A 21,072-nucleotide genomic window follows, 5' to 3' on the forward strand; every position below is an offset into this window, starting at 1 on the left:
ATTACAGCTTGTTATCCATCTGTCAAGATGTATACATGCATACATTACAGCTTGTTATCCATCTGTCAAGTTGTATACATGCATACATTACAGCTTGTTATCCATCTGTCAAGTTGTATACATGCATACATTACAGCTTGTTATCCGTCTGTCAAGTTGTATACATGCATACATTACAGCTTGTTATCCATCTGTCAAGTTGTATACATGCATACATAACAGCTTGTTATCCATCTGTCAAGTTGTATACATGCATACATTACAGCTTGTTATCCATATGTCAAGTTGTATACATGCATACATTACAGCTTGTTATCCATCTGTCAAGTTGTATACATGCATACATTACAGCTTGTTATCCATCTGTCAAGTTGTATACATGCATACATTACAGCCTGTTATCCATCTGTCAAGTTGTATATATGCATACATTACAGCTTGTTATCCATCTGTCAAGATGTATACATGCATACATTACAGCTTGTTATCCATCCGTCAAGATGTATACATGCATACATTACAGCTTGTTATCCATCTGTCAAGTTGTATACATGCATACATTACAGCTTGTTATCCATCTGTCAAGTTGTATACATGCATACATTACAGCTTGTTATCCATCTGTCAAGTTGTATACATGCATATATTACAGCTTGTTATCCATCTGTCAAGTTGTATACATGCATACATTACAGCTTGTTATCCATCTGTCAAGTTGTATACATGCATACTTTACAGCTTGTTATCCATCTGTCAAGTTGTAAACATGCATACATTACAGCTTGTTATCCATCTGTCAAGTTGTATACATGCATACATTACAGCTTGTTATCCATCTGTCAAGTTGTATACATGCATACATAACAGCTTGTTATCCATCTGTCAAGTTGTATACATGCATACATTACAGCTTGTTATCCGTCTGTCAAGTTGTATACATGCATACATTACAGCTTGTTATCCGTCTGTCAAGTTGTATACATGCATACATTACAGCTTGTTATCCATATGTCAAGTTGTATACATGCATACATTGCAGCTTGTTATCCATCTGTCAAGTTGTATACATGCATACATTACAGCTTGTTATCCATCTGTCAAGATGTATACATGCATACATTACAGCTTGTTATCCATCTGTCAAGTTGTATACATGCATACATTACAGCTTGTTATCCATCTGTCAAGTTGTATACATGCATACATTACAGCTTGTTATCCATCTGTCAAGATGTATACATGCATACATTACAGCTTGTTATCCATCTGTCAAGTTGTATACATGCATACATTACAGCTTGTTATCCATCTGTCAAGTTGTATACATGCATACATAACAGCTTGTTATCCATCTGTCAAGTTGTATACATGCATACATTACAGCTTGTTATCCATCTGTCAAGTTGTATACATGCATACATTACAGCTTGTTATCCATCTGTCAAGTTGTAACAAACAAGAAAAACACGCTTAAAACATTAAGTGTTGACTTTTGACTTGTTGTATGATAACAATAATAATAAAAAGAGTTGTATGATCTCTATATATATTCATATACATCCTTACATACAGGTCGTCACGCGAGTGTATTTTTGGATGGTAAATATCCTGCATTAGGCTCGCTAAATACATAGTGTGGTTTCCTTATACAGCTTATTGACCATCCCACCAGACCCACAGCGTGACAACCTCTGTATAATATGAGGCCATTCTTAAATTCTATCGCCGAAACCAATCTCTCACAAACGGTACCTAACACTGCAAGTTTCCTAGAAAGTGCGCACAAATATATTTACCTCACAAACTAGGTGATTATAGTCACTCGGACAGTGACAGTAGGTTAAATAGTTCCAACTGGAGCTTGTTCCTTAGACATGGCTTAAGGACCATAGCGGTCAAATTTATCATTGTAAAGCCATTGTTTGTAAGCACAAAAATAACTGTCAGTGGTCGTCTTTCGTAATATTATAAGAGGCCTTAATAAAAGGGAAGCTACTCTACTCTATGTTCGATACGTCACGTCTATTTAAGAGTCATAATACATTGTCATAACGTTACGAAATGCAGTCAGATGTCCGGCCATTCGGTCAAAAAATACAAAGTTGAAATAAAAGACAAAAGTGCGCAATAAATAGTCAAATGTTACGAATAAAGTATTACATGTTACTAATAAAGGTCAAAATACAAAACAAACAGTCAATATAATAGTCAAATGTTACGAAAATGTCATATGAAAAGAAAGAACAATGTGTACTAAAGAATGTCAGTGTGCACGAAAGGACGCTAAACTGCTGAAGGACGTTGACAATAAAGAATGCCAGATGGCGCTGCATTTGTTAAAACATTCCGAGTTTAATCGGCTTGTTCCGCTGTGTATATGATAACTGCATGACGACGTTCTTTAGTACACATTTTTCTTTCTTTTCATATGACGTCTTTTCGTAACATTTGACTATTATATTGCGTACTTTTGACCTTTATTTCAACCAGCATCTGTTTGTTTTGTATTTTTCCCCTTTTTTAGTAACATCTAATACATTATTCGTAACATTTGACTATTATAGCGCACGTTTGTCCTTTATTTCAATTTTGTATTTTTTGACCGAATGGCCGCCCATAGTCCCAAACAGGGACAAAATGAAGTAAAGTAAAATTTCGGACTTAATTTGGCCAAATCCAGCTTTTGTTAACTCGGGAAAAGACACCAAGCCGCAGAGGTGTACAAGCCCAGGTAGAGAAACGGATATGCAAGCCATCCTCCTAAATTGCTTCGTTTATATCTCCAGTGATGTCTACAGCTACGCCCTAGTTAGACGCAAATGTTCGCAATCTTAGACTGTTATTTTGATGGTTTATCAAACTTTACCCCATTTATTTATCTGGATCCCCGATCGTTAACTCGATAACTGAAGCAATGAATGTTTGTAAACACTGAAAGTAGTACCTACCTGACCTTTTTTATTTGCATTTCTATCCGTATATGACCCCAATGGATATCGTTTTCATCCCTTGGCCTTACTCTGCCGAGAAACCTACCCACCTTGTGATGAATATTCACAGTGTGTTTGTTTTAGATGCTAATATCTGATGTAGTAGCCGTTATTCAGATTCATGTATTTACACAAAACCACCCACGGCGGTACAAGAGTACAATATACAACTAACATTAGATAAATATACATAGAACAATTTAAGACATTGTAGACATACATTGCATATTCAAATTAACACCAGGATGAAGGGTTTTAGGACTCATTAATGAGTATAGAGGTAAATTTACATAAATATCGCAAGCGCTGTTGTTGGAAAATACTCTGTGTCAGGGAATACTGACTACACGGCTTTTTATGCACATATGAAATATGCCAAGCTGTTCACATCCCCTTATAGATTCAGATAATGTTCTTCCTAATTAAACACTTTAAAGCTCTTCCAAACAAATACACTTTGCGAAGCACCATGTATGATAGTAATCTGAAACATATAGTGTCTAACCGAATTTATTTTGGTAAGGTTTTCATTTCCCACTAAAGGCTGTTTCGTCGTATAAGGGCGATTTGTCTTGCTTAAATATTTACAATGCAGGTGTAGCCTTATATGTGCACAGACAGTCGGTGAGGTGTGTTGCGAGTTTCATCATTAACACCTGTTTAATTCAGCAGGTTCACAGGTGCAGATCCGCGTGGGTGTCGCGGGCTGACTGTCTGTCACCTAATAAGGCAATGGGTGAGAGTGGGGGTCACAATAAGTATATATGTTCAAGTCACGTGGTCTACCAAGGTTGGGCATCTACATTCTTATATCGCAGTTTACAAAGGCAAATACATTTGCAATGTGACAGAAATAAATAATACCGTTACTGCGTGATATGTTTGATTTGGCGTTTACGGCGGTTGTAAAATCAGGCACGCCCAAGCCTGTGGTCAAGGGGTCGATTTAATATGCACGATCACATATCTGGATAAGATGACAAGACAGTTATTGAACCATGCTAGTTCCTTATGGGTATATGCACAGTCACACAACTGACTATAAAGAGACACATATCAGTGGTATCCGCTACCATGACTGCCACACAGCAGACTATAAGGAGACACATATAAGTGGTATCCGCTACCATGACTGCCACACAGCAGACTATAAAGAGACACATATAAGTGGTATCCGCTACCATGACTGCCACACAGCAGACTATAAGGAGACACATATAAGTGGTATCCGCTACTATGATTGCCACACAGCAGACTATAAAGAGACACATATCAGTGGCATCCGCTACTATGATTCCCACACAGCAGACTATAAAGAGACACATATAAGTGGTATCCGCTACCATGATTGCCACACAGCAGACTATAAAGAGACACATATAAGTGGCATCCGCTACTATGATTGCCACACAGCAGACTATAAAGAGACACATATAAGTGGTATCCGCTACCATGATTGCCACACAGCAGACTATAAAGAGACACATATAAGCGGCATCCGCTACTATGATTCCCACACAGCAGACTATAAAGAGACACATATAAGTGGCATCCGCTACTATGATTCCCACACAACAGACTATAAAGAGACACATATAAGCGGCATCCGCTACCATGACTGCCACACAGCAGACTATAAAGAGACACATATAAGTGGTATCCGCTACTATGATTGCCACACAGCAGACTATAAGGAGACATATATAAGCGGCATCCGCTACCATGACTAACACACAGCAGACTATAAAGAGACACATATAAGTGGTATCCGCTACTATGATTGCCACACAGCAGACTATAAGGAGACACATATAAGTGGTATCCGCTACTATGATTGCCACACAGCAGACTATAAGGAGACACATATAGGTTGTATCCGCTACTATGATTGCCACACAGCAGACTATAAAGAGACACATATAAGTGGTATTCGCTACTATTATTGCCACACAGCAGACTATAAAGAGACACATATAAGTGGTATCCGCTACTATGATTGCCACACAGCAGACTATAAAGAGACACATATAAGCGGTATCCGCTACTATGACTGCCACACAGCAGACTATAAAGAGACACATATAAATGGTATCCGCTACCATGATTGCCACACAGCAGACCAAAGAGACACATATCTGGGGTTCTTAAGGGACGCAACTCTGTACAGCGAATTGCGGCGCCTTAGACAACTAGGCCACCCGTGCCACCCTCCCCTACCATGATTGCCACACAGCAGACTATGAAGAGACACTTACAGTGGTATCCGCTACTATGATTGCGACACAGCAGACTATAAGGAGACACATATAAGTGGTATCCGCTACCATGACTGCCACACAGCAGACTATAAAGAGACACATATAAGTGGTATCCGCTACCATGATTGCCACACAGCAGACTATAAAGAGACATATATAAGTGGCATCCGCTACCATGACTGCCACACAGCAGACTATAAAGAGACACATATAAGTGGCATCCGCTACTATGATTGCCACACAGCAGACTATAAAGAGACATATATAAGTGGCATCCGCTACTATGATTGCCACACAGCAGTCATAAAGAGACACATATAAGTGGTATCCGCTACTATGATTGCCACACAACAGACTATAAAGAGACACATATAAGTGGTATCCGCTACCATGATTGCCACACAGCAGACTATAAGGAGACATATATAAGTGGCATCCGCTACCATGATTGCCACACAGCAGACTATAAAGAGACACATATAAGTGGTATCCGCTACCATGACTGCCACACAGCAGACTACAAAGAGACACATATAAGTGGTATCCGCTACCATGATTGCCACACAGCAGACTATAAAGAGACACTTACAGTGGTATCCGCTACCATGATTGCCACACAGCAGACCATAAAGAGACACATATAAGTGGCATCCGCTACCATGATTGCCACACAGCAGACTATAAAGAGACACATATAAGTGGTATCCGCTACCATGATTGCCACACAGCAGACTATAAAGAGACACATATAAGTAGTATCCGCTACCATGATTGCCACACAGCAGACTATAAAGAGACACTTACAGTGGTATCCGCTACCATGACTGCCACACAGCAGACTATAAAGAGACACATATAAGTGGTATCCGCTACCATGATTGCCACACAGCAGACCATAAAGAGACACATATAAGTGGTATCCGCTACTATGATTGCCACACAGCAGACTATAAAGAGACACATATAAGTGGTATCCGCTACCATGATTGCCACACAGCAGACTATAAAGAGACACATATAAGTGGTATCCGCTACCATGATTGCCACACAGCAGACTATAAAGAGACACATATAAGTGGTATCCGCTACTATGACTGCCACACAGCAGACTATAAAGAGACACATATAAGTGGTATCCGCTACCATGACTGCCACACAGCAGACTACAAAGAGACACATATAAGTGGTATCCGCTACCATGATTGCCACACAGCAGACTATAAAGAGACACTTACAGTGGTATCCGCTACCATGATTGCCACACAGCAGACCATAAAGAGACACATATAAGTGGTATCCGCTACCATGATTGCCACACAGCAGACTATAAGGAGACATATATAAGTGGCATCCGCTACCATGATTGCCACACAGCAGACTATAAAGAGACACATATAAGTGGTATCCGCTACTATGATTGCCACACAGCAGACTATAAAGAGACACATATAAGTGGTATCCGCTACCATGATTGCCACACAGCAGACTATAAAGAGACACATATAAGTGGTATCCGCTACCATGACTGCCACACAGCAGACTACAAAGAGACACATATAAGTGGTATCCGCTTCTATGATTGCCACACAACAGATTATAAAGAGACACATATAAGTGGTATCAGCTACTATGATTGCCACACAGCAGACTATAAAGAGACACATATAAGTGGTATCCGCTACCATGATTGCCACACAACAGACTATAAAGAGACACATATAAGTGGTATCCGCTACCATGACTGCCACACAGCAGACTATAAGGAGACATATATAAGTGGCATCCGCTACCATGATTGCCACACAGCAGACTATAAAGAGACACATATAAGTGGTATCCGCTACTATGATTGCCACACAGCAGACTATAAAGAGACACATATAAGTGGTATCCGCTACCATGATTGCCACACAGCAGACTATAAAGAGACACATATAAGTGGTATCCGCTACCATGACTGCCACACAACAGACTATAAAGAGACACATATAAGTGGTATCCGCTACCATGACTGCCACACAGCAGACTACAAAGAGACACATATAAGTGGTATCCGCTACCATGATTGCCACACAGCAGACCATAAAGAGACACATATAAGTGGCATCCGCTACCATGATTGCCACACAGCAGACCATAAAGAGACACATATAAGTGGCATCCGCTACCATGATTGCCACACAGCAGACCATAAAGAGACACTTACAGTGGTATCCGCTACCATGATTGCCACACAGCAGACTATAAAGAGACACATATAAGTGGTATCCGCTACCATGATTGCCACACAGCAGACTATAAAGAGACACATATAAGTGGTATCCGCTACTATGACTGCCACACAGCAGACTATAAAGAGACACATATAAGTGGTATCCGCTACCATGACTGCCACACAGCAGACTATAAAGAGACACATATAAGTGGTATCCGCTACCATGATTGCCACACAGCAGACTATAAAGAGACACTTACAGTGGTATCCGCTACCATGATTGCCACACAGCAGACCATAAAGAGACACATATAAGTGGCATCCGCTACCATGATTGCCACACAGCAGACTATAAAGAGACACATATAAGTGGTATCCGCTACTATGATTGCCACACAGCAGACTATAAAGAGACACATATAAGTGGTATCCGCTACCATGATTGCCACACAGCAGACTATAAAGAGACACATATAAGTGGTATCCGCTACTATGATTGCCACACAGCAGACTATAAAGAGACACATATAAGTGGTATCCGCTACCATGATTGCCACACAGCAGACTATAAAGAGACACATATAAGTGGTATCCGCTACCATGATTGCCACACAGCAGACCATAAAGAGACACATATAAGTGGCACCCGCTACCATGATTGCCACACAGCAGACCATAAAGAGACACATATAAGTGGTATCCGCTACTATGATTGCCACACAGCAGACTATAAAGAGACACTTACAGTGGTATCCGCTACCATGATTGCCACACAGCAGACCATAAAGAGACACATATAAGTGGCATCCGCTACCATGATTGCCACACAGCAGACTATAAAGAGACACATATAAGTGGTATCCGCTACTATGACTGCCACACAGCAGACTATAAAGAGACACATATAAGTGGTATCCGCTACCATGATTGCCACACAGCAGACTATAAAGAGACACATATAAGTGGTATCCGCTACCATGATTGCCACACAACAGACCAAAGAGACACATAAAAGTGGTATATGCCACCACGACTGCCACACTGGTCACACAACAAACTATATATGAAATGTTTTCTGCTTAAGGTAATAGATATATGAGATATTATCTGTATAAGCCAGAGGGTATATGATATATATTCTGAATAAGGCAGGATATATATGAGATATTCTCTGCACAAGCCATGGGGATATTTTAGATATTCTCTGTAAAAGCCTGGGGATATAGGACACATATTCTGAATAAGACGGGATATGTATGAGATATTCTCTGTCTTAGCCAGAATATATATGAGATATTCTCTGTATAAGCCATGGGATATGGTGACATATTATCTGTATAAGCCAGGAGATATAAGATATATTATCCGTATAAGCCTGGAGATACATGAGATATCATCTGTATAAGCCTGGAGATACATGAGATATCATCTGTATAAGCCTGGAGATACATGAGATATCATCTGTATAAGCCTGGAGATACATGAGATATCATCTGTATAAGCCTGGAGATACATGAGATATCATCTGTATAAGCCTGGAGATACATGAGATATCATCTGTATAAGCCTGGAGATACATGAGATATCATCTGTATAAGCCTGGAGATACATGAGATATCATCTGTAATAGCCAGGAGATACGAGTACATAACATATTCTCTGTATAGGAGATATATGAGATAGTCTCGGTGTAAGGAGACATGATATACCTACTGTAAAATTGAGTGAGTAACAATATTCCAGCAATATCCCGGCGGGGGAGACCAAAGTTTCACACATTGTACCCACGTCGGGAATCGAACCCGGGTCTTCGGTTTGACGAGCGAACGATTTAACCACTAAGCCACCCGACCGCCCCGCTCACTGTATAAGCCAGTAATAATAATAGGCTATTTATATTGCGCATATTGCCACACCAGTCAGGGCATGCTCACAGCGCTATCGTTACCCCGGTCACTGGATTATTGTGCACACAAGAATCATTCTCAGCTCACTGGGGAGTATACAACCCAAGCTGCCTGTTAGGCGCTAGGTTAACAACCACATTGCCGTCTCATCCTACCGGGTACCCATTCACTGCTGGGTGAACAGAGTCACATTTCGAACAAAGGCACTTGCCCAAGGAGACACCACATGTCACGTGTGCTTCAGTGTGGGACAGGACCGAAGTCCTAGAAACTCTCAGGAGCCAAGCTGCCAAACACGGTCACCCATCCAAATACTCTCTGCGGCCGACGTTGCTTTACTTTACCTGATTTACATATCATATGCTTTCTATATAAGTTAGGAGATAAGACAGTTAATCGTCATGCTTTCCTCCATTAACAAAGTTCATATTCGACTTGAAGAACGCCCTGATTGGTGAAAAAGATAATTAATCTCCAGTTTCCCTGTTTAGACTTAGATATGACACGCATTGGTAAGAGGGATACCGTGCCCTTTTCATCCTGACGCTGTGGAGTGACATGGTTTTACACGATCCGGAAATGTGCGTCTAGGACGCACAGATGTTTATAATAAAAGCAGAAATACAATTAGCACCCCGAGGGACGAACAATAACATTCACTGTACCAAATTCTTGACAAGAAGCATAAAGGTCCTGTAATTTAAGTAATTATCAAATCGTACAGTACACAACACCATTTCGTTACTTTACAGAACCCTCATATATACCGTAGAACCCTTGAATTAAGTATTACCTAGTACCTATTTTTGTGGGTCAAGGTAAAACCCTGTTTTGATATATCGAGAAATGAAATCTTAATTCAAAAGGACTTTTATTACCTCTGTAAAAATACAAAGTGTGAACCACGAACTAGTTTTCTTCATGGTATTTCAATACCACCTGTGAATGTTGGGAAAACATATTGAGCTCCTGGACATCATTAAATATGCTTATCTCAACACCTCATGCCCCCTTTTCCCCTGAAAATCAAAATCAGATGAATGCTCCCTACGATGAAATATCATGCAGCAAACTTGCACTGAACATCAGTCTGTATGTACCCTAGCTGTCGCGAGTCTGTAAGCACTGGACGCGAGTCTGTATGTATAGCCTTGCTGTCTGGAGCACTGGGCGCGAGTCTGTATATACCCTGTCTGGAGCACTGGGTGGGAGTCTGTATGTACCCTGTCTGGAGCACTGGGTGGGAGTCTGTATGTACCCTGTCTGGAGCACTGGGCGCGAGTCTGTATATACCCTGTCTGGAGCACTGGGCGCGAGTCTGTATATACCCTGTCTGGAGCACTGGGCGCGAGTCTGTATATACCCTGTCTGGAGCACTGGGAGCGAGTATGTATGTACCCTGACTGGAGCACTGGGTGCGAGTCTGTATGTACCCTTGCTGTCTGGAGCATTGGGAGCGAGTCTGTATGTACCCTATCTGGAGCACTGGGCGCGAGTCTGTTTGAACGTACCCTAGCTGTCTGGAGCACTTGGCGCGAGTCTGTATGTACCCTGTCTGGAGCACTGGGCACAAGTCTGTATGTACCCCAGCTGTCTGGAGCACTGGGAGCGCGTCTGTATGTACCCTGTCTGGAGCACTGGGTGCGAGTCTGTATGTTTACGTACCCTAACTGTCTGGAGCACTGGGCGCGAGTCTGTACGTACGTACCCAAGCTGGAGCACTGGGCGCGAGTCTGTACGTACCCTAGCTGTCTGGAGCACTAGGGGCGAGTCTGTATGTACCCTGTCTGGAGCAGTGGGCGCGAGTCTGTATGTACCCTGTCTGGAGCACTGGGCGCGAGTCTGTATGTACCCTGTCTGGAGCACTGGGCGCGAGTCTGTGTGTACCCTGTCTGGAGCACTGGGTGGGAGTCTGTATGTACCCTGTCTGGAGCACTGGGCGCGAGTCTGTATGTACCCTGTCTGGAGCACTGGGTGGGAGTCTGTATGTACCCTGTCTGGAGCACTGGGCGCGAGTCTGTATGTACCCTGTCTGGAGCACTGGGTGGGAGTCTGTATGTACCCTGTCTGGAGCACTGGGCGCGAGTCTGTATGTACCCTGTCTGGAGCACTGGGCGCGAGTCTGTATGTACCCTGTCTGGAGCACTGGGTGGGAGTCTGTATGTACCCTGTCTGGAGCACTGGGCGCGAGTCTGTATGTACCCTGTCTGGAGCACTGGGCGCGAGTCTGTATGTACCCTGTCTGGAGCACTGGGCGCGAGTCTGTGTGTACCCAGTCTGGAGCACTGGGCGCGAGTCTGTATGTACCCAGTCTGGAGCACTGGGCGCGAGTCTGTATGTACCCAGTCTGGAGCACTGGGCGCGAGTCTGTGTGTACCCAGTCTAGAGCACTGGGTGGGAGTCTGTATGTACCCTGTCTGGAGCACTGGGTGCGAGTATGTGTGTACCCTGTCTGGAGCACTGGGTGCGAGTCTGGATGTACCCTGTCTGGAGCACTGGGTGCGAGTCTGTATGTACCCTGTCTGGAGCACTGGGTGGGAGTCTGTATGTACCCTGTCTGGAGCACTGGGCGCGAGTCTGTATGTACCCTGTCTGGAGCACTGGGCGCGAGTCTGTGTGTACCCTGTCTGGAGCACTGGGTGCGAGTCTGTATGTACCCTGTCTGGAGCACTGGGTGGGAGTCTGTATGTACCCTGTCTGGAGCACTTGGCGCGAGTCTGTATGTACCCTGTCTGGAGCACTTAGCGCGATTCTGTATGTACCCTGTCTGGAGCACTGGGCGCGAGTCTGTGTGTACCCTGTCTGGAGCACTTGGCGCGAGTCTGTATGTACCCTGTCTGGAGCACTGGGCGCGAGTCTGTGTACCCTGTCTGGAGCACTGGGCGCGATCTTGTATGTACCCTGTCTGGAGCACTGGGCGCGAGTCTGTGTGTACCCTGTCTGGAGCACTGTCTGGAGGGAGTGGAAACAAGGTGGGACAACTAACAGTGGAGGGCCAGAACCACATGTCACACTTGGTGAAATCTACCAAATTCTTCTCATTGGTATCGATACTTCAGAAATTCACGCATTGCCTTGAGGATTAGGCTTGACAATGAGATCCGTCTCCTTATGCAGCTATACCAACCATGGGCCAATCTGCTGGCCAATATACACAAAGTCATTAGATTCGTCTGTGTTTTGGCAGATCAGAAATATCCCTCGTCTCCTAGATTCCCTGACCTTATTATTCGGCCCCATTATCGATCTCAAGAGTATACCAGCAACACCATCCCTAGTTCTCACCCACGCCGGCTCCCTTCGTACCCCAAGGCACTGCAGACTCACAAGAAGCTGCAGCTTTTAACATCTACTTGATTCAGCCATTTTGTTCCTGCGAATGACGTGGTTCTGACAAGAAACCAAAAAAAGAGTCGTATGTGATTGCAACAATTTAGGGAGTTCTGATAGAACCTAAATCAATAGTGACTCATGCTGGACTGTATGACGACCCCTCCTCCGAGGGTGTTACTGTTAGGCAGAATATGGGAGGCAATACAATGTTCCAGATGCTCATTTGCATGAATTAGCATATAACCGATACCCACGTGCTTTTTCTATACTGATTCAAACAAGATTTTCCATCAATCAACTATTAACAGGAGTAACAAAATATATTTGAATCACAAGTAAAATAGTATGCATATGCTGTATATGGTCCCAGATGTGGTTCGACATCTGGGAGGTGGTAGATGACAAGGTAGACACAATGTTATGGATAACAACTTCTTTAATGCAGTGAAAAGCGACGTTTTGGTATAATATTATATATAAAAGAAGTTGTTATCCATAAAATTGTGTCTACCTTGTCATCCGTCAACTTCTAAGTAATGCCTATCAAACAATTTAGGTGGTAGATGGTGTTTGAGTGCAATGCTCACCATACACACGCTGTGTCACGTTGTGTAACGTATAACGCATATGGCTGGTTGGATAATAATTAAGCCATTAACGGGAAGAATTTCGATGGAGAATCTAATTATTAATCATTACTTATATATAAAAAAGATATATAAATTATAAACTTTAATTAAAATAGATGAAACGAATTAACTGTTATAATGTTGTTTTTCAAATTTCTGTAACCGAAGTGAGTGATTTTTTCAGCTATAGCGACCAGGAACCGAAGTGAAATAGTCGCCATTTGTAAACTTGTTTTCTTAACTTGTGCCTGCTGTATGGACTTTATACATGGCGCAGTGCTATTAGATGTAGTTGATTCTATTTCTTTCACATTACTGGTTTCTAATTCTGTGAAAGATAGGAATAATTTTACGATAATTAGAGCTATCTATTTTGAATTCCATCTGGAATAAATGCACTTTGATGTTTCCAATAAAATTAATACTTTGTAGATAAACACAAACTATATATACATTCATACTTCTTCTTTTCCACACAATGTTGTAGTTCCTTACGCTAAAACACACACGCATTTCACAAGGCGCGCATAGCTTGTACACAAATAAGAAAGTTTTCTAATGGACATTGTGTCCTGTCTTCGTACTGCAAGATCAGTTATTAGGATCTTTTCTGTGTCTATTTACATGTGCATTACAATATACCAATCAGTTACCCATTAATGGGCAGGTGTGCCGTAATCTAAATATTAAAAGAAAAGCCAACCCCCTGAACTGCGGGGTGCCTAGCGTGTAACATCACATATTTCATATTTTTACTTTAACAACTGTACCAGTCTGACAAAACCATTCGAAGACTTCATAAACATAGTTTCTAAACTTTTTTAAAAAACAAAAACAGCATATTTTGTTAATCTCCGCTTCTTGCATATCAAAAAATATTGGCGAAAAGCGACTACCAAAAAGAAATCCGCAGCTTGTGAATCTTATCTCGCACAACAAAGAAGCGGTGCCTCGCCTAGGCAAATAATTGGCGGCAATTTCGACATTGTTTCGAGATTATATTGAGCTTGGAGTCGCGCGACAATCACTATTTATCTCTCGACTCTCTCTCCCTGTCACACACTCCACATAGTCTTTGTCACAGACTGTAAATAACCCATGCCTGCGTCTGCCGGCCATAGCTGAGGCTCTACGAATGGGAGCGAGATAAGCTTCTTCGATTTGCCCATAAATAGGCATACTCAGCGCACGCGGTCCCGTTTCCTGGAAAAGGAGTCAATGAAGCCAGGGCACACTACCATATATGGAAATATAGCTTAGTCATATACCGGCTCGACCCAGGTGAACAGGTATTTTACCAGCTTCCAGTTGTAGAGCAGCCATTTCGTTCTGTGGAATAGACGAGGGCAGGAGTGTGTTACTGCTGTATTGTAGTTGTCAAATTTTAAAACATCAAAAATGGCTGATGATGAAGTTGCTGCTTTGGTTATCGACAATGGGTCTGGCATGTGTAAGGCCGGCTTTGCTGGCGATGATGCACCAAGAGCTGTGTTTCCATCCATCGTTGGACGCCCCAGACATCAAGTAAGTTTCATGATGCAAAATGTATTGCATAACTAATGCATTTGTTTATTTGAATTACATTTAATAACAGATTTAAAATATATTTAAGATAGTAGAATATTTGTAAATTTAACTCGTGGATTAGCTCGCCTATGTTGAATCAAATCTTGAATGTGGTTAGACAAACCTATAGACATATTGGTTTTTTCACCGTAACTCGTTTTCAGCTAAACAGGGTTCAGCATTCTGCTACGCGTGTTACTATCCCAAAAATGTTTATTCTTACTTACAGCTACATTAAATAGTGAGGCTCATAATTTTCAGATAAATGTTAATGCAATGAACATGAAGCTGCGCGAATAGGCCTATTGTTTGTAACATTGTGTTTTTCGGTATGGATTGTTCGTTTTGTAAGTTTATTGAGCGTAGATTATGTTTTTGTCTCACAATCATCTTTGGCAGAGTTTGCCGAATGTGGTTAAATTTAGTGTTGCATAATAATTGCTATGAAATTTTATATGGGTAGATTTCCAGAACAATTTGTAAAATGTGCATATAGCGTTGCGCGATGCTGCATCGAACTGTCATGGTTGATTTCAAACGTGATTTATCTTGCGCTCTGATTGGTCAGTTTTACCGGCTTTATTCATGAGTAAACAGTCCCACGTGGGTGTTGTGATAGTAAATACGTTTGCATAAAATTATATTCCTTGTTATCATGTATCATTTTATCTTTTCCGGTCGCCTACTGTGTGCAGTTTTAATTATAATATACTACTCGAATTTAACAATACTGTGTGGGTGGTGGTCATCAATACAATATCATAATTTCTGTTAGCTGTGTGAGGTGACTAAATCTACAAAGTTTCTGATTTTTTTTTTTTTAAAAGGGACGAAGCTGAAGTCAGAATTAACCTCGCAAATTTGGCCAAGTATTTGAGATTTCGAATCGAGACGCACACTTCAATTTGATCTAAAATGTTAATTTTCGAAGTATGTATATATGCCTTAAAATTAAGATTTGGTATGTGGCAGTTGCCCTAGATCTGCTTCTTTATATTTGTTTCGAATATATGAACAGGTTTTCATGGCGCAAGATAAATCACATGAGTCCTTTTTTTTTATTTGTAACCTTTCTACCAGCCAAATCCTTCCAATTTTCTTATGCTTTTCAATCTTTTTCAGGGTGTGATGGTTGGCATGGGTCAGAAGGACAGCTATGTTGGTGATGAAGCTCAATCCAAGAGAGGTATCCTCACCCTCAAATACCCAATTGAGCACGGTATTGTCACTAACTGGGATGATATGGAGAAGATCTGGCATCACACCTTCTACAATGAACTTCGTGTTGCTCCCGAGGAGCACCCGGTACTGCTTACCGAGGCCCCACTCAACCCCAAGGCTAACCGTGAAAAGATGACCCAAATCATGTTCGAGACCTTCAATTCCCCTGCAATGTATGTGGCCATTCAAGCTGTGTTGTCTTTGTATGCGTCTGGTCGTACAACGGGTATTGTTCTGGACTCTGGTGATGGTGTTACTCATACTGTCCCCATCTATGAAGGTTATGCTCTTCCACACGCCATCATGAGGCTCGACCTCGCTGGTCGTGACCTCACAGACTACCTTATGAAGATTCTCACTGAGCGTGGCTATTCCTTCACCACTACTGCCGAGAGGGAAATCGTCAGAGACATTAAGGAGAAATTATGCTATGTTGCTTTAGACTTTGAGCAAGAAATGGCAACAGCATCTACCTCTTCATCCTTGGAGAAGAGCTATGAGCTACCTGACGGCCAGGTGATCACTATCGGTAATGAGAGATTCAGATGCCCCGAGGCTATGTTCCAGCCATCTTTCATTGGTATGGAATCTGCTGGTATCCATGAGACAACCTACAACTCAATCATGAAGTGTGATGTCGATATTCGTAAAGACTTGTACGCAAACACCGTTCTATCTGGCGGTTCTACCATGTACCCAGGTATCGCAGATCGTATGCAGAAGGAAATCACTGCCCTTGCCCCCAGCACAATGAAAATCAAAATCATTGCTCCCCCAGAGAGGAAATACTCCGTCTGGATTGGTGGCTCCATCTTGGCATCCTTGTCAACCTTCCAGCAGATGTGGATCAGCAAGCAGGAATATGACGAGTCTGGACCCTCCATCGTACATAGGAAGTGCTTCTAAAGTAACAATACCACTGGTCAATACCACATCATATTCAGCCAAACTAATGAACGGACGGCAGGTGCCTGAGACATCGCTAACTGTTTGCTGTCGGCGCTTGCCTCGATTGTGGTGGAACAGCACGTGCTTCTCGTGCCAGACCGCTACATGCGAGGAATGAGAAATGTGAGAGACGCTAATCTCAATCCAGCAATTACTATGAACACGTTGATCTGATGACTTACAATTCCAAAGTTCTTTTGTTGTTTTACAAAGTTAACTCTACCTGCCCGATTGTATTTTATTTTTATATGTCTTTTGAACTTGTGAAGAAAGACGTTGCAAATCGGAATGATTTCCAAAGCAAAAGCCAAAAATGGACAGTTTTGTTTTTCACTGTTACGTGAAACTTTTATTGTGATTGTTTCAATTGCTCCAATCAGGATTAAACATGAAACATCATAACTCTATACTTCTGTTGTTTCTAGCTGGTATGCCTGGGTCAGTTTGAAACGGCCACTTTATATTGGGTAGTGCATGGATAAAAACGAAATGGTGAAGGCCGCAAAATTCCTTGGCTAGCTTTTCGCTTGAGGATAGACCTATGAATTAAAGCAGTCACTCAGATCTCCTAAATCAGACTCGTTTATACTTGCAGTTATTTGTTTTGCATTATTGTTACGAGGAAGCAGTGGGAGTACTTGTAATTTTTAATCGCTTTGTTCTATACACCTATGGTAGACATAGGTGGCCAGGAAGACCCTTGCTTTGATCGATAACTGAGTCAGCTGATGATTCAATGGCCAAGTTGTGGGTAAACAAGCATGCGTTTCTTCTCGACTCCCAGTGACATGCGTCACCTGACTGGAAATGTGCTAAAGGCAGCGTAAAATCTTTAAAAAGGTTTTACAATAAAACCCAGGGGTCAATTTAACTACTTGCCCGGTGGCAGGGGTCAGTTAAAACTTACACAGGGCTTGCTGAAACGTAAAGTGTAAGGCAGGTCTGTTTAGTCAAAATGTCACCCCTTCTCCGAGTATGTTTAATAATTATTAGTTTTTGGACACTGCTCGATGAGAAAGTATTTAGAGGGATGAGGTCGTGTGGAGGGTAAACTCAAAAGAAATATATATGTCGATAATCTCATCAGAAAGTACTACTGCACGCCATTTCGTAATATCGTGTAAACTATCCAAATTTGCTCATAAATCGCCACCAAATATATGAGGCGAAAGGAAGCCAAGATTTAAAGACAGAGCGCAGGAAAATGCGTTTTAGGGGTAAGGACTTTTTTTAAAAATTTGTTACATCTAACCCTGAACTGAATTTGTACTGGAACACATCGGCTTGTTGTGTGTGTCAGATTTTCGACTAAAAATAAATATTTTATATCGTATTGAGTAATATAAGATCATGGTGACGCGGAACATCAAATTCTTTTTGAAAAACGTTGGAACAGTAAACAATTTCCTTGCTTTCAGACCACACTCGGTCAATAACACGCATCATTACAAGAGGCGAAATCGGAAAGTTACACTTCATCCTTGTTCTCAACATTTGAAGGAAAGAAATAATTGAATATATGTAGCACTGTACCTTCTCTGCCAGGGCTCGAAAAACCTGAAAACTTTAGTTTCCTATCTGAAGGTTACAGTTTACCAGTTCCATGTTCAATATACAAAGAATTATGAAAGATACTGAACCGTTTGTTTGTTGTGTAACGCTGCAATATTCCAGCTACATGGCGGTCTGTAAATAATCTCCTATCTGAAGGTAACAGTTTACCAGTTCCATGTTCAATATACAAAGAATTATGAAAGATATTGAACCGTTTGTTTGTTTGTTGTGTAACGCTGCAATATTCCAGCAACATGGCGGTCTGTAAATAATCGAGTCTCGACAAGACAATTCAGTGATCGTTATCATAAACATTGACCCACGCAATTAGGACACAATGACCTGCATCAACCAATGTCAGCGAGCCTGACCACCCGATCCCTTTAGTCGCCTTTTACGCCAAGCACGGGTTGGTGAAGACCCGGACATCTAAAACAAATATCTAAAAAATTATAAATATCGTATAAAATATAAAAAATACACTATTGGGAAAAGAAACTTTTGGTTTGTTGTTTAACGCCGCCATATGACGGTGGTTCCTGCTTCGGATAAACGCCGAGTCAAGGGACCTTTCCAAATAAATACAAGCACCACGCTTATTCAAGGACATTGTGAGTGCCGAATGGTGCACCGAAAGGGCAACTAAAACAAGGAAAACTTGGAGGCACAAAGGAGGGAGCGAGTGAAGTGTCGCATATCACATTATTTACATGACAAAAAACACAACACATTATATATTCCCACTGCTGAAACTGATGTCCAGCCTATAAGGATATTGTAACTTAAAAACAATAAACGTTAAAATTAAAACATAATTATAAAAGACGCATATGATAGTGCTACCACAAATGTATCGCTATACGGTTAACATTTCCACGTTATGTCGTCAATAGACACTGAAGCGTACGTAACCTTTCTTTCAAGAAGTGTCTACCTCGTATTGTGGCGAAATGTCTGATTCAATGCTGGAATTCAAGGCGTCTCTAAAAATATGCTTGATATTATTTATACACAACACATTTTCCGTTACACCAGAAGATAAAGACACTTTTAACAAATTGACAATGCTTGGTATTTTCCATTCAATTGCCCATTAAGTCCCATAGTGGCATAAGAGATTGCAATAAATGGTTCGGATATATAGATATGTATGAGACTCAGGTATTATTTAATGGTTGTGTCATACAGCTACTTTTTATGTATATATCTTTACAATGTGCATACAGATTTTCGTAACCTTATAAACATAAAGAAATATAAAGTTGGAAGTTAAATCATGCATGCTAAGTCTCAGCTTCTTGGTTGATAGATAAGCATACATCAGGGGAAGTCTGTTTATTCATGTCCATTCAAATGAAATTGTACAGTATTCATTGCATCTATTGTCCAATCAGAATGTACACGTACTTCTGTAAATGCTTCTGTAAATACATTCACCATCGTGTATAAAACTGTATACTTGTAAGCTACTGGTATAACGAACTCAAAGGGACCACTAATTTTAGTTCGTAATAACCGTAGTTCGTTATAAGCAGATATACAGCATATAATCAACAAATGGTCGGGACTAAAAAATAAGTTCGTTATATCGGTGAGTTCGTTATAAACGTAGTTTACTGTATTATATAAAGGTGACGCGGTCGGAGTGGCAGTAGACTCACGGGACTCGCAACCCCCGGTCACTCTTGGTCAACGCCTACCAGTGTCCGTAATAAGGGCCTTACAAAAAGTGAGTGAGTTTGGTTTTACGCCGCTTTTAGCAATATTCCAGAAACCTCACGGCGGGGGACACAAAAAATGGGCTTCACACATTGTACCCATGTCGGGAATAGAACCCGGGTCTTCGGCGTGACGAGCGAACGCTTTAACCACTAGGCTACCCGACCGCCCCCCTTACAAAAAGACATGTTCAATTCCATATGGTCAGTCTGTGACCTTGTTACGCCTTTACTGCCATAATTATACTTAAGATAGCATGTGCATAAGAAACAGTACTAAAAGCATGTATGTGTTAAATAAGAAAACGACCGTAAGCATCACATGTAAGTTTGAAAGACAGATTACTACATTATATGATGTTCCAGTTAATAAATAAACACCTGGCTCACTGTTGAAGATGCCACTTTAATAAACATACATCTTTGATAAAAAAAGATTATTTGATATGTCACGTCGTGACGTGACTGTTTGCATTGTCATCGGCTGGTGATTCGAAAGGCGGCATCGTAAAGTTTCGTCAGCACTGTGGAACTTTACAAGGCTTGGCCCCTCCAGACATCGATCAACATCTACATATACATACATAGCATTTCCTTCGAAACCGAATTTAGAATTTGATTTTATATACATGTGTTTAGATAACATGCTTTTTAGATTTGCCTTTTGACTTGTCTCGTGGCATGGACGTTTGCACAACTACATTCCCACTGAGCTAAGATGTGTGTTTCGGCT

General features: G+C 41.4%; 2 protein-coding genes across 2 annotated transcripts; both read left to right on the forward strand.

The window, feature by feature from the left end:
• Positions 1–3,988: 3,988 nt before the first annotated feature.
• LOC124118775 lies at positions 3,989–4,720 on the forward strand. Its single transcript, XM_046481045.2, has one exon. The coding sequence runs from the start codon at positions 3,989–3,991 to the stop codon at positions 4,718–4,720; it is 732 nt and encodes a 243-aa protein (XP_046337001.2).
• Positions 4,721–14,598: 9,878 nt separating this feature from the next.
• LOC124118791 (actin-1-like) lies at positions 14,599–17,469 on the forward strand. Its single transcript, XM_046481073.2, has 2 exons — positions 14,599–14,856; positions 16,021–17,469. Exons 1-2 carry the CDS (start codon positions 14,731–14,733, stop codon positions 17,023–17,025), a joined length of 1,131 nt encoding a protein of 376 aa, XP_046337029.1. The 5' UTR covers positions 14,599–14,730; the 3' UTR covers positions 17,026–17,469.
• Positions 17,470–21,072: the final 3,603 nt, after the last annotated feature.

This window comes from Haliotis rufescens, unplaced genomic scaffold (assembly GCF_023055435.1).
Source record: "Haliotis rufescens isolate VD_foot unplaced genomic scaffold, xgHalRufe1.0.p SCAF_2, whole genome shotgun sequence".
Lineage (NCBI taxonomy): Eukaryota > Metazoa > Mollusca > Gastropoda > Lepetellida > Haliotidae > Haliotis > Haliotis rufescens.